This window comes from Crocodylus siamensis, chromosome 12 (genome assembly GCF_052110815.1).
Source record: "Crocodylus siamensis isolate JL-2025a chromosome 12, ASM5211081v1, whole genome shotgun sequence".
Classification (NCBI taxonomy): Eukaryota; Metazoa; Chordata; order Crocodylia; family Crocodylidae; genus Crocodylus; species Crocodylus siamensis.
Window position 1 is genome coordinate 14990284 of NC_143406.1, and position 13732 is coordinate 15004015.

Consider the following 13732-nt stretch of genomic DNA (forward strand, 5'->3'; position numbering starts at 1 on the left):
TACTGTGTGGCCTTGCTGTATTTCCTGATCAATAGGTGGCCAGTGGGCTAGGCAGATGGTAACTCATGGCATTAATTTTGGGCTACTGATTAGCTCCCCAGTGCATGCCACCTCTAATATAAATGCTTCCCAGAGCTCTTGGGTGTAAATTATTGTAACTTCTTTTTTATCATTTTCAACACAAAACATATTTTGCTCAACCGTTTGCACAGAATTCTGCGGTTGTTTGTTGGTTTCTTGTACTAGAAGTAAAACCGGCTTGTACAGACGATTCAGGCTCTCCTTGTCATTGCCGGTAATGGCCTATTCTGTTCCTTTCTATTCTGGTTCTTCTGCCATGTGCTATACTTAAAAATAACCAAGATACTGCTGATTGCACAGTTGGTTTCATAGCAAAGCACAGCCTGTCTCAAGAGATATAAATCCTGTATTTATTTGGGATCTGGCCCTGCCATGCAACTGGCATGAGCAGCATTCATTTTAAATACCAGGATAATTTAACGCAGAGGACTGAGACTTGGGTCTTTCCATTCTGGTTTTGGGCCCTTGCTATTTAACTTCACCAAAGAGCCCCATTACACAGAGATGATACCGCTCTGCAAATCAGTCCATCTTCACTATCACTGACACCGTGTTTATTTCTATCAGCTGCAGATCTAAACCAGGGGATGGCAACATTTCTGAGCAGAGTGCCAAAAATACCTTCAGCCTCAACTTGTAAAATATTAGTGCGCAGGGCCAGATGGTGGGGGAGCTACAAGGGGCTTGATCCTTGTTGTGGCAGCGAAGCCTTGGTCCCTTCCCCACTATCTGCCTCAAGGTGCATGTGCCAAGCAAAATGCCTTTAAGTGCCACGCTTTGGCACCTGTGCTTACCCCTGATCTAAACCCAAGCGGCACCTGCATTTCCTCTGAAATCCCCAGCTCCTCTGTCATGGTTCTTTGAACTGAACTCACATAGGGTCACAAAACACCAACTGGGGTGATGCATTTTAATTAAAACCAAGAGGTTGGGTTTTGCTCTTGGACTCTGGGGGCAGGCATGGAGGAGTGGGATTGTCCTCGGTCTCTGCTTTACAACCCCACAGAGAATACCAAAAGTGCATGGCTTCTAGCCTGGTGGAGGTGGGATGCTGCAGGCTGGGATCCAGAGTCGGGGCTTTCTGTGCTGTAGCACAAAGATGACTGCAGCCTTTCCTTTCTGTGCAAGCTTCTCTGGACTCTAGCTAGCTGCCCCAGAAGCCCTCAAATGGGTGAGGCCTGGCAGCTACCAGGGTGGTAGGTGAGGCTTGCTGCCTTGAGTTTACTGCATGGTGTCAGGGCTGCTGTGAGACGCATGTCGGCACTACCGTAGTGAAATCCTCCATTCAGAAACCTCCTGGGAGTCGCACACAAGCTTGCTGAATAAGGACCACAGGGATTGGAGGGAGCAGCAGATTGTGTCTCCCCTCTTCTCTCACAAACCATCCTCCTGGGGATCCACATTGGGCAGGTCCAGGCTTGTAGGATTTGGCCATACCAAACCAATGCAAACACTGCCACTGCTAATTGTCTTTCACAGGCTGATGACCTCTAGGGGCCTAGGTGCTGCCAGATTGGAGACTAGGTGATGCAGCTGCCTGGAGGGGAAGCGGCAACATTTCAATGTAATGAATCCTTGGGAGCTCTTGTTCCCAGTGCACTGCCCCTGGGGGGTCAAGCCTGAGTTTCCCAGGCTTCCCAAAAGAGCTGCACTTCACCAGGTGTCTTTGCCTCAGTGAAACAGGCAGGAAACAGAGCAGGGAGGACTTCTGCAACTAGGTATTGCTCTTTAATTGGCTGAAAGTGAAAAGTGATATTGCCTGACCTACAGTGCCCACAATGTGAGGCAGTGATGTAATATGGGGCTTTCAGTTTGCTGTGTTGCCAGCTGAGTTTAGCTGCGGCTGAGTTTGCTGCACATGAGTGCATTTCCAAGAAACAGAGCCGATCCTATCCTCTTGCATGCACAAGGATTGCATGCACGAGGATTGCATTGTGCAGGCTGCAAAGAGAACCTGCTGGATGGAAGATGCTGTACAAATACACCCTATAAATCTCCTTACCAGGAGCACTGTGGCTACACTAATAAGGCTGTTTTTCTTTTGGTCCTAGAGCAATTTATCCTTTGTCAGACTCTCCTGTCATGAAAATGTCCCAGGCTTCCCCAGCTGATGAAGGAACAACATTTGAACATCTCTGGAGCACGCTGTAAGTGTCACTTGACCATCTGTACTAAGAACTCCTGGGGAAAGAAGAATCATCCCCTTATTGTCGCAGAATAGTAACTCCTTTCACTGAGTAGGGTTTGGGAAAACCCATTTGTTTAGATTCCTGCACTCCATCTCTTACACTGCAAGCCCAGTTTTGCACACTCAGGTTCTCTCACCTGCCTTTTTCAGCCACATTTGTGCTTGCAAAAAAAGAAAAGCTCAGGCATGTCTTCTCAGATGCATTTTACCTGCACTATCTGCCTTGATGCACGGTCAAAAACATGAGAGCATGTGTGGGGAATACCTCCCAATACCCCCAGACCTATAAATCGCAAATGCAAAAATTTGGGCACCAAAGTTCTGCCTCTAGCTTCAGCAGCTGCTTCTGAAAACCTGCCTCCCTCTCCCCATATGCTAATACAAAAAACTGCACGTGCAAAAAACTGCAAAATGCTGCAAGAGAATCCTGGAGCACAGAGATCATTTGGTCTCCTGTTTGCTCAGCAAAGGTCAACCCCAAGCACATTTCCTCTTGCTCATGTGGGTGTTACTGTTCTGAGAGGGCTACTAGGAAGTGCTCAGGAGACAGTAGAAGATGAGATACTGAAGGAAGGTCTAGTCTGCTGAGCTAGAAGCAGTCAAATTGGAGCCTGCCTCACTCCTCTGAGTTTTTTGGATAGGGCCTGATCAGCCTGCTTTAACCCTGTATGGGGTTTTTTTTAACTTCTCGCTCATGCCATATGTTGCAGAGTTGCCTACTAGAAATGGCAGAAAATTAGAGCAGGACTGGTTGAGAATGGAACCATTCTCCTGTCAATGGAAGTAACAACAGGCCACTTGAGATTGTTCTAGCTGGCTTGACTGTATATAATGTGCCTGTTTCCACCAAAGACTGCCCCCTCTCATGCAGCATGTTTAATGCAAGTTGAGCACACACTTGCCTGGGATGGTTTTGTCAGTATTCCTGCCTGGAGCAGGGGCAAGACCAGGTGGTTTCCTTAGGTCTCTTCTAGTCTTGTTTCTCTGTGATTCCCCTCCATGCTCTCCACGGTACTCCCCCTTCCACAAAAGACCCTTGAGGCCTTAGGCCTTACGAGGAATTCCTAAGGGAAGTGCAGGGAGACTTGCAGGGCCCCCAGGACACTTGCAACCCTCCAATCCAGTCCCATGAAACATAGAGTCCTAGGCTACATTTTTTTTATTCATAGCCCCACCTATGGGTCCTGGGTGCAGCTCTGATGGAGCTGTGCCACCATAGATCCAGGGATAGGATTGCACCCTGGTCCTACAAGGCACAAAGTTTCATTTCATTTTCTCATCCTTGCCATAATACTCCACAAAGTTATCTCAGGAAATGCCCTGTCTGGCTAAGCCATTGGTACCAGGTAAAAACCTGCATCCCAGTTCTCTGTGTCTTTGCAAACCTCTTTTGCTGGCCCATCAGAAAAGGCAGTTCGAGCAAAATGTGCTACACTGGGTAGCCTTTTCTTGTGAAAATGAAAGGCTGGAAGGGGCCAAGGTTCCCAAGGAAACCCAAGCTCTTGGGTGGATATGATGAAGGTGGTGTTGGTGAACTGGGGTGCTGAAGATATCTTGTTTCCTTTTCTCAGGGAACCAGACAGCACCTATTTTGATCTCCCCCCATCCAGTCATTCAGGGACCAGTGAGGTCTCCAACCACACTGAAGTCACAATGGACGTCTTTCAGGTGAGAAACACAAATGAGTCAGTCATGGTGAGTGTGCTCAGTTTCTGGGAGAAGGAATTATGTTAAAGATGGGTAGCTTCTCGGGGTGGGGCGGGGCTGGGAATTGAACACAAAACCTTTCAGTTACTGGCTTATAGGTCAGACACAATCAGCTCTGGCCAAATGCTGTTACCACCTGGTGAGTGTTTGGTAACCAGCTCTGAATAAGCAGGGCTCCTCCACATCAGCTGTACTGCATTGTGCCTGTGCATTTGGTTAGTGGCCAGATCAGACTGGGGAATGACTGGCTTGCTTGCAGTATTGCAGAGAAAAACTGGGGGCTTATGGTGGGCCATACGCTGAATGAGCCAACAGTATACCCTTGTTGCAAAAAAACCCAACAGCGTCCTGGGTTGTATGTCACTTGCTAATCAAGGAAAATGATAGTTCTGCTCTATTCAGCACTAGTGAGGCTTCACCTGGAGTACTGTGCCCAGTTTTGGGCCCCATGCTTTAAAAAAAGATGTGGACAGTTTGGAAAGAGTCCAGTGCAAGGCAACAAAAAATATTAGGGGGCTGGGAGGCAAGCCTTTGAAGAACAGCTGAAAGAACCAGGGTTATTTAGCCTGGAGAAGAAGACTGCGTGGGATTTGATAACAATTTTCAGATACCTGAAGGGTGATTAAAGAAAAAATCGAAATAAGCTTTTTTCCTGTGGCTGTAGGGGACAGGAGCAATGGCCTCAGGCTACAGCAGGGGAAGTTTAGGCTGGAGAGTAGGAGGAACTTTCTGACTATAAGAGTAGTAAGGCATTGGAACAAACTAGCTAGATATGTTGTAGATTCTCCATGCTTAGAAACTTTCCAAAGCAGGTTGTGCAGACAATTGGCTGGGGTGATTTAGTCAGGGATGATCCTGCCTTGAGCGGGGGCTGGACTAGATCACCTTGTGAGGTCTATTCCAGCTCTTCTTTTCTGTATTCGTACGATAACAGAATGTAAAGCCTGGGTCTTCCCCATGGATGACAGTGGTTCTAGTTTGAAACTTGTAAATTTAGGTACTCAGTGCAGGGCTGCACCCATTCTTCTACTCAGCCAAAGCTGGCGGGGTTAGCTTCCCATACGTAACAGCTTTCTGAATGGGAGCAAGGCACTAAATACAAAAGCCTCAGAAGGCAGGTGGGGGACAGGAGGAGGACCTTTTTTAACTGGAGTTGATTCTAGTGCCCCCATAGCAGTGGCACCATGAATTAGATACTTGAGAGTGGAACAAAAAATTCAGTTCTAATTTCTTTGTTTGCTTGCTCCATGCAGTTACTAACATGGTGTATTGCCCTTGTACCAGTATGGTCGATGACTCTTGTTTCCCCTGTAGCACTGTACTGAGCCATCCTCAGAGTCCTGCTCTGTGTTGTGTCAGGGCAAACCTTTGTGTCCATGAAGAGCCCCACAGAAATGAATGATCCTTCCTGCAGCTGGCACAGGGAACTACTGGGATGCCCTGCATTGCAGCATCAGGGCCTCCGCCTGAATCCCCTTTGCCAAAAAGACCCTGATTATCTTCAGTAGGGGAGCAAGAGGTTTTTAATTCCTAGGTTTTTCTGAGCACTGGAAGAAAAATGTACCCTAAGCAAAGTTTTGCTGTGTTATCTACATACAAGTAAAGGAAGTGACTCTGAATAGTTCTGAGGCAACAAAACTTACACAGCATTTTAGGATCAGGCTCAGAATCAATACACAGGAAATTCAGATCACACTACCTCTCTGTCCCCATGAGCTGCTGTCAATCATCACCCCAGCTACACAAGGAAGTAGCAAAGGCCACCTGGCTCAGATTCTACCATCTTCACTGAAAGTAGGAATTCAATTGCAGCCCCAAGACCATTGCTTCTAGAGTAAAGCCCTCCCCTGTGTGCATAGTTGTGAGCAGAATTTGTCCCCAAGAACATCAAGTATTTATCCCACATGGTATCATTGTCTCACTGCAGTTCAGCATTTCACCTGATTATGACACTGGCATATTTTTTGTTTCATAGTTGGTAGGGTGGGAAGGGACCTGAGCAGATCATCAAGTCCGAATCCCCGCCATGGCAGGAAAGAGTACTGGAGTCAAATGTCCCTGGCAAGGTGCTTATCTAGCCTCCTTTTGAAGACCCCCAGGGTAGGAGTGAGCACCACTTCCCTTGGAAGTTGGTTCCAGATCCTAGCCGCCCTGACTGTGAAGTAGTGTCTCCTGATGTCTAGAAAACACGTGTGAAACAAGGTCCAATAACACAGCAATCTTGACATGTAGGACCCCAACTGAACACGTAGAGACGCTGCATTGGCTGGGAATTGAACCCAGGTCTTCTGCATGGCAAGCAGGAATTATACCATTGGAAAAAAGGACTTCCTGGCATCTGAGCCAAGCCAACTGCAGAAGGGGCAAGGCAAGCCCCCGGAGCAGAGAGGCAATGTGATAGTAAGAAAGGTACATGCTCCAGTAGGGGGTGAAAGTGGAGCCAGGGCAGAGCCCAGAAAGATTTGGGAGTACAGAGACAAAATGGAGAAGTTGAGAGACCTGGAGAGGAGGAAGAAGCTTTACTGGAGAGTGGCTACTTTCAAACAGCTGGCAGGGAGGGCCTCAGGGAAGCAGGTGCTCACTGCCACATACAGGTAGCCAGGGGGGCCAGGACTAGGACTGTGCAGTCCAAGTTTAAGCAAGTTGTACTAAGCAGGGATAGTTAAATATAGGTTTCTTCACTTTTATGCAGAATTGCTATCATTGCAAACCTTACCTAGGATGTAAACAACCGGCATTGATGTCGGTTTTGCTGGAGAAACTCAGACTCTTTCAGGTGGCTACATGTCTACATCTCATGAGATAATGCAGAGACCCAGGCTAAGTAGTTCAGGTTTCTGAGTTCCTGAAGCACTGTGTGATCTCGGCACTGGCTCTTCATTCTAGAGCCCAGATCTGTCACTTGGTTATTAACATTTTTGCACAACTCTTATCCCCTACACTCTCTGCTGATCTTTTGATTCTGCAGAGAATTGAAGCAAAATGGGCTCAGACATGGTACCATGCTTGCAGTCATGGAGGCTAGTGCAAGAACTAGTGTGGAGGTTACTGCTCATGCTTCACAGCGGTTTAGTGTTGAGCACATGCTGCTTTCTGTTGGCTGGGAGCTCTAGAGGGACAACGACCCCAATCAGAATGTCATGGCTCAGGCTGGAACACATTACAAGTTCCCCTGTCTTATTGACCAAGGAAGCTCTGTCCCTTACTCCACAAACACATGATGACAAAGACAACACATCTTCACATGCATGTGCACACACACAGCCAGTTCCAGACATGGTAGTCATTTTTTTCCCACTCTTCCTCCCCTCCTGGTCTAGTCTGTGGGAAGGAAGGAGAGCAAAAGCCCCTGTGCCTGTCTCTATCATGATTATTTGCATATTTGGAACCAGGTCACTTTGCCTCTCCAAGTCTGGGTTTTGTCACCGGTTGAGCAGGCTTGGTGCTCCTGCCTGCCCTTGCCAGGGTGCTGGGGAGGGTAAAGCAGTTTTAATTTTGACAAAACACACATGGACTCGATCTGACTTGTCCAGATTAAAACTCTGCACTCCATCTGTCTGCCTCTACCCTTGCTGGGTGTTATTGTTAGTGGCTTGTGAATTCAGCCCCCTTTGAAACAGGGCTAGTCTCAAGGGAACTTCCTTGCTTTAACATTCAGCAAACAAACCAGTGCTCTGAGCTTGTGGCCCTTTGGAAACTCTCCCTCCTCAGACGGGTAGTTTCCCTCCTCACTAGCTTAACAGTCCCCTCCCCATCTGTACTTTTCCCTCCTCTGCAGGCCTTTTTCCCTCCACTCCCCAGCCTTTGTCTGTAGCCAACAGGCAAAAGCGTGGCAGACAGAGCTTAGACACAGGGATGCTCATTGTGGAGCTGCCCCAGCCTTGAAACTGCCGCCGGCCTTCTTGCTGCTCGTGCTGGAACCAAGCATGAACCAAGTGCAAGCTGCTCTTACTTATGAGTGTGGGAGTCTGATTGTCTGTCTGTACCATAGGGCTTAGGGCAGGCAGAGTTCCTAATGCCCTGGCTTAAAGTAAGTGCTGCCTAACTGACAGCATGTGTTCGTCCTCACTTGTAAAACAACTTTTTAGAAACCATCTACTGGTCAGGCAGTGGGACTGAACCCAGATTGCTAAGCTCAGAAGGAGGTGAGTCTCCTTAGTGTTAGTTATCACCACTGGTGTATGCAGCAGGCTCACAAGAGATAAAATGCACAGGTACATGGTCCTGTTGACCTAAAACGAAGGTGGCAAATGTGGCTCGCTCGGTCAAGGGGAGGGCTGCTGACTGGTTTTTCTGGTGCAAGGTTCTCATGAGGTTTGTCAAATCTGAGAGATCCTTCCACAGGGAGCAGAAAGGTTGCAGTGATTGGGACACCTCTCCACAGCTCTCCCACACATTCACGGTGTGACCCTAGGCAGGTCATTTAAACTTTGTGTGCCTTGGCCTGAGTACCGGTAGCAGGAGGAGACTGATGCTGCTTTGCCTGGCATTTGTCGAGCATCTCACAATTCTCTGGTAGTAGGCACCAAAGACACTGCCAGGCTCCTCCTTGTTCTTTTCAGGGCCAGAAACTTACAGGTGGGTACAGGCAGAATAACATTACATCTGGTCATGGTGAGATGCAGAACAGAAGTGGCAGGGGCAAATGTATCACTAGCTTTAATATGGATAAGTTTCTACATTTAAAAGATCATGGAAGGGATTATGTGTACTGGTTGCTGCAATGGCAGGAGCCTGAGCTTAGTGGCACAGAAATCCTACATCCCTACGATAACTTTCATTCGTTTCTCTCTTAACTGAGGACACCTTCATTTCTCTCCCCTCATGGCTGTATGGAGACAGTATCAGGCAGGCTCACAGCAGGAGGGAACTTCCCTGTTGTTGGGAACCTGGGGTTCGTTTTGCTTTGGATTGGGCTTTTTGCTCCCTCCCCAGCATGGCTGATAGGATTGGAAAGCCACAGAGGATCCTGCAACACAGCTCTATGATGATGCTTAGCCAGGCGGAAAATGCATCTCATGTTGGTATCCCCTGGGCCGTTGGCTCTGAGTGCCAGTCACTCTGGCCTCCCAGAGGAGAGCAGGCTAATTCTGGAACTGCAGCATGTCTAAAAAAGACTGTGCAAATGTGCCTCTGTGGCAGGCCTCCCAATCACCAGCTTGCCGTGTTTATTTAGTTGGACCATCAAGGATGCTTCCAACAGCTTGCAGTTCATAGCATCACTGGGATTTTGGTTTGGGCAGAGCTTTGGAAAAGAATAGACAGAGATACACAAAACACCAGAGACTTTTTCTTTCTTGAAGAAATACTTAACCATGTAAGAAACACCTTGTGTCCTCCTGCATCTCACTAGTACTGTAGTGCAGTGCTGGTGAAGAGTGAAACTCTGAAGACTTGAAGGTTCAGCTCACCTACCTTTCAGGTTTGAATGTTTCTGTGGATTATTCTGTTGTCCTTTGGTCTCAAAGCGTCCTGGGAACAATCATCTCAATGGGATTTTGAGAGAGCTAGTTAGCCATGTCAGGATTTTGGACATCCGGGGTGTAATAGGTTAGAAAGACAACCAGGGCAGCCATTTCTGCTTTGTCTCTGCTCCCATTTCTGGCTGAAATTAGAACCTGTGACAGTAGCAGCTGCGTGGAAAAGAGGGAGGGAAGTCAACCAACATCTTCCCTATCTGAAGGCAGAGCCAGTGCAGCCTCGTCCCCATCTGGGGAGAAGGTTCTGGGGAAGTTCCTGTTCTCCCATCCATTTGTCCCACCCTGGCGCCTGGGTGATTCCCATTGCTTATCCATGAGAGAAGTGCAATCACATCTCCAACCCTCACACTGGAAGCTGATCACCTGTGGGACCCAAGGAAGAATTTCCCCCCGAGTTTAGAGCACTGCCAGAGAGGGGGTTGTCATCTTCCTCTGAAGCACCCAGCAGTGGTTACTGATCAGGTCTGATTAGATGCGGCAGATCATATTCGCCAGTCGAGTGCGTCCCACCATGGTGACTGGATGGTGGCTTCTTTTGTGTTAGGTTTATTGAGGCAGCTCTGCCGTTGCCAATCCATTTCCAGGCTCTGAAAGATAGATGTGTGGATACCCTCTGCTCACCTACTCAATGCCCCATCAACACCATCCTGCTTCTTCCTAGTGTCCCTAGGCGGGGCTTCTGATGTCCTTCCTGAGGACAGTTTACCATCCTTCTGCTTACGACCCTGCTCTCCTCTCCCATGCTGCATCCTCAAGCTCCTTCCTCCTGCTCCCACTATTGGCTTCTCTTCTGGAGCTCTCTGGCTCTGACCTGCTCCTTGCAAGACCCCAATGTCTCAGATGCTGGCAACTCCAGGTTCCTAACCTCCAAGCAGCCAGAGGCCTGCCAGGTACCTGGCTCATGCTGGGGGAAGGAGGGTGGTCCTGAATATAGCCTTGTTTGCACCTAATATGACTTCTGACTAGACTTTCTGCGAGGTGGATGATTGAGACAGTTGTTCTAATGACACTTCACAAGCTGCTGCTGATGGGGAGGTCCCATGCAGACTGCTTTGAATGTATGCACGTAGCTCGCTGGTTGTGTTGCCCTGGTACTGCGCAAAGGGAAGGATGTTGGCGAATGACTCGGGCCAATTGTTTTGGTTTGTAATTTCTGGGGTTCTTTAAGCTTCTTATAGGAGGGTGTTCCTCATAGTGAAAAGGAGAAGTCAAACAAAATCAGGAGGTATCTGAGGGAGAGGAAAGATGAACTATTGGTGGTGGTAAAGACCAGACAATCAACCATCATTACCTGTTCCCAGGTTCTTAAAACTTTGCAGCTCAGGAAGCATATCCCCACCCTACCTCTCTGTGTACCTATTCCTGTAGTTTCCACTACTGTTTGGTTACTGGATCACTATGTGCTGTTTAAGTCATACTGCTACAGTGGGTTTTTGGGTTGTTTTGGGTCAACTTCCCCTGGGAATTTCATTACAGCATCACCCGGGGGTTTTGAACCTGTTGTCTACAGACCCCCGGGGGTCTGCAGACTATGTCTAAGGGATCTGTGAAAGATGACTACAATCAATCAAAAGTATGTGAATACCCACGCGTCTGATTCAGAGTGGTCCACACTTCCATTCAAATTTTTTTTAGGGGTCTGCAAACGAAAAAAGGTTGAAAACCACTGCTGTAACCCCATGAGTGGCTTATGTCTTTTCTACTCAGGACTTTCTAACAGCACACATCCTTAAGAAGCATTTGAGGGTTGAAAAAACCCAACAACAACACTGTTGATGTTTTATAGATGCCAGACCTTGGGAGTACCCCAAAAAACCTACTGTCATATGTCACAGTCCTAGGACGGGTAGCTGCTGATGGATCGGAAGAAAAAGAACCATTGTCCATATTTGCCCAAAGCTAGAAATGCACTAGTTGACCGATCCCATGGACACTTTGCGTATTTATCAGTGCAAATCCAGTCGCCTTATTCTGGGTATAAAATGGGCTGTTCCAAGAGCTTTACACTCTACAAGCCACTTTTTGGAATTAAATCTTGCTGAGTTTTAATTATGGAGACAGACCCCCCAGTCTCCCCCTTGGTGGGAGCATTTGGTAGAGTCCAATACATCATTGGGCAAGCCTAGGCCTGCCCTGTGTTTTAATGAATAGTCATGAGGGAGAGAAAGGGGTGGGCCCGAGTTTTGTTGTTAGATGCAGCTAGTTGACAGAACTAAGGGAGATGAGAAAAGCAAAAAAGCCAACAAACTGCACGCAGGTAGCCAGCGCAGCATCCCTGGCGCTGCCTCTACCTTCTCCCCACCACGTCTCTCTATGTTCGGTTGTCGTATGTCGATTCATACCCCCTTTGTTTTTCCCATCCTCCCCCGACCCCATGACTCCTCTGGCGGGACAGTTTCCCATTGCATTTAAATTCCAGGAAGACTAAAATGCTGTACATTAGCGACCCAATGCAGCATTTCACCACGGTAGGTGCAACCTTTTTTTAATGGGGCTTGCCTTTTTATTATTATTATTTTCCAAAGGAATCATCCTCTCCTGAAGCAGGACATCACGCTCTAGCACTGTGATCTTGACTTGTACCTGTTGTCTTGGGAGGGATGCCGGGTAGGAAATTCAGTCCTCGCTCAGGCAGGGTGACCAAGCTGGAGAAGGGGCTGCAGTAAAACTGACTTCAGACCACTGTCTGCCCTGCGCCATTAACTGCAGGCACCAGATCATACAGGTCTAGCACCAGGAGGCACTCATCTGAGCATCACGCAGGCTGTGGCTATATGTGCAGCTGTAGTGCATTCAAGAGGGAAATCTCAGTGGAGTCTACATCAAGATGGGGTGGTTAATGTGTGGACTGTTTGCTTGGCATGGCTCTGTTGGGCTGTCTTTATTTCTGAAGAGCGTGTTGTGCTTTGCAAAGTCTTATATATGATTTAAATCTCCAGTAGAGATGGCTGGTTGAGATTCCCAGTTTGCACGTGTATACTTCTGTACCTGTCGCTACTCTGTGCATTGTGTTTTCTCCCATAGCTTTAACTAACAAATGCACTGCGATGCACTTTGAGGAAACACTGTCTGTCTGTCTTCATACTTGGCTGTTCAGCAGCACCAGAGCACCATCTCATCCTTCATTTGGGATTTGATCAATTATAGAAACCATAGGGACAGTTACAGATGTGCAGTGATCTGTGATGTGTGCATGGATGTCTCCAAACATATTTTCCTTCTGCAATTTAAAGTAACTGGGAGATAGTAACATATATTCTTACGTGTACCTTTTTTAAACCTGATCTTTAAACAGTTGAATACTGCCTTAATCAGTAGGTTCCATTGTGCTGTTGCAGTGTTCCAGATATATGACCATTTTGAAAGTGCACATCGTAACGGAAAGACATCTGTCCTAATGTACTTGCTTTTTAATTTCTAAAGATTTTTTTTCTTGAGTAGGTCTTTGCTGTTGTATTTATTGATAAACAATTAGAGTGACACAGGGTTGCAGTTCTCAGTTTGAAATGATGTAATTGTTTGTGTCTGTTTTGTAGGTTACAAAAGCATATGGTGGCTGGGTTTTGCACTGTAATTCTGTTACTCTCTGTGGCATTACAATGAGATCTATATTTTTAATTTCAATATCTAAATTTTTCTTTGAAAGGAATATTATCAGCTTGAAATCTGGTCCATCTTAAAAATTAATTGGAGTATTTTACATACCACACTGTCCCCTGAAAAGGGCTGCCAATATTTATGTATTTGCAATGTTAATGTCTAATGTTTTAAAAACATTCTCAACTTTATTTCTGTTGCTTTGTGACAAACTGGCACAGTCTACAGGCAAAGCCGACAGCAGTAAAACAGTCTGCATGCAAACTCCTTGCAAAGAAGATTTAATGGGAGAAGGGTAAAGAAAATGAATTTTCTCTAATCTCTAAGAGTCTGAGTGTTATCTTATTGTGCCAGTATTTATTTAATTTAATGCACTTATTTCAGTTTAGAGGAATTCAGAAGGGCATCCTGTCTCCATGCTGTAGTTAGCTTCACACCATGGAAAAATTTACTTCAAGTGCAACAGTTTAAGATAATTCATTATAAACCCCCATTTGTCTGGAACAGTTACCCACCCCTACAATTACTGCCGCAAACCATTTCAGCCAGAGTAAACCATAGTCAGTGTGAATAACAGCAGCAGAATCTCACTCTTCATGTTAGTAATCGGGGATCTTACTTCTAACAGTCATGGGAAACTCCTTTTTTGGACAGAGATGCGATGTTTGAGAGCGTCTCC

At 46.9% G+C, this 13732-nt stretch overlaps 1 protein-coding gene across 6 annotated transcripts in view; it reads left to right on the forward strand.

Annotated features, from left to right (window-relative positions):
* The window catches only part of TP73 (tumor protein p73), a 73637-nt gene that overhangs the window by 18614 nt on the left and 41291 nt on the right, over window positions 1-13732 (forward strand). For all 6 annotated transcript variants that reach the window (XM_090024527.1, XM_090024530.1, XM_090024529.1 and 3 more), the window contains 2 exons: window positions 2133-2228; window positions 3841-3937. In XM_090024527.1, the coding sequence (XP_089880653.1) occupies window positions 2133-2228; window positions 3841-3937 (193 nt within the window). Of the gene's footprint in view, window positions 1-2132; window positions 2229-3840; window positions 3938-13732 lie in introns of those variants that run through there.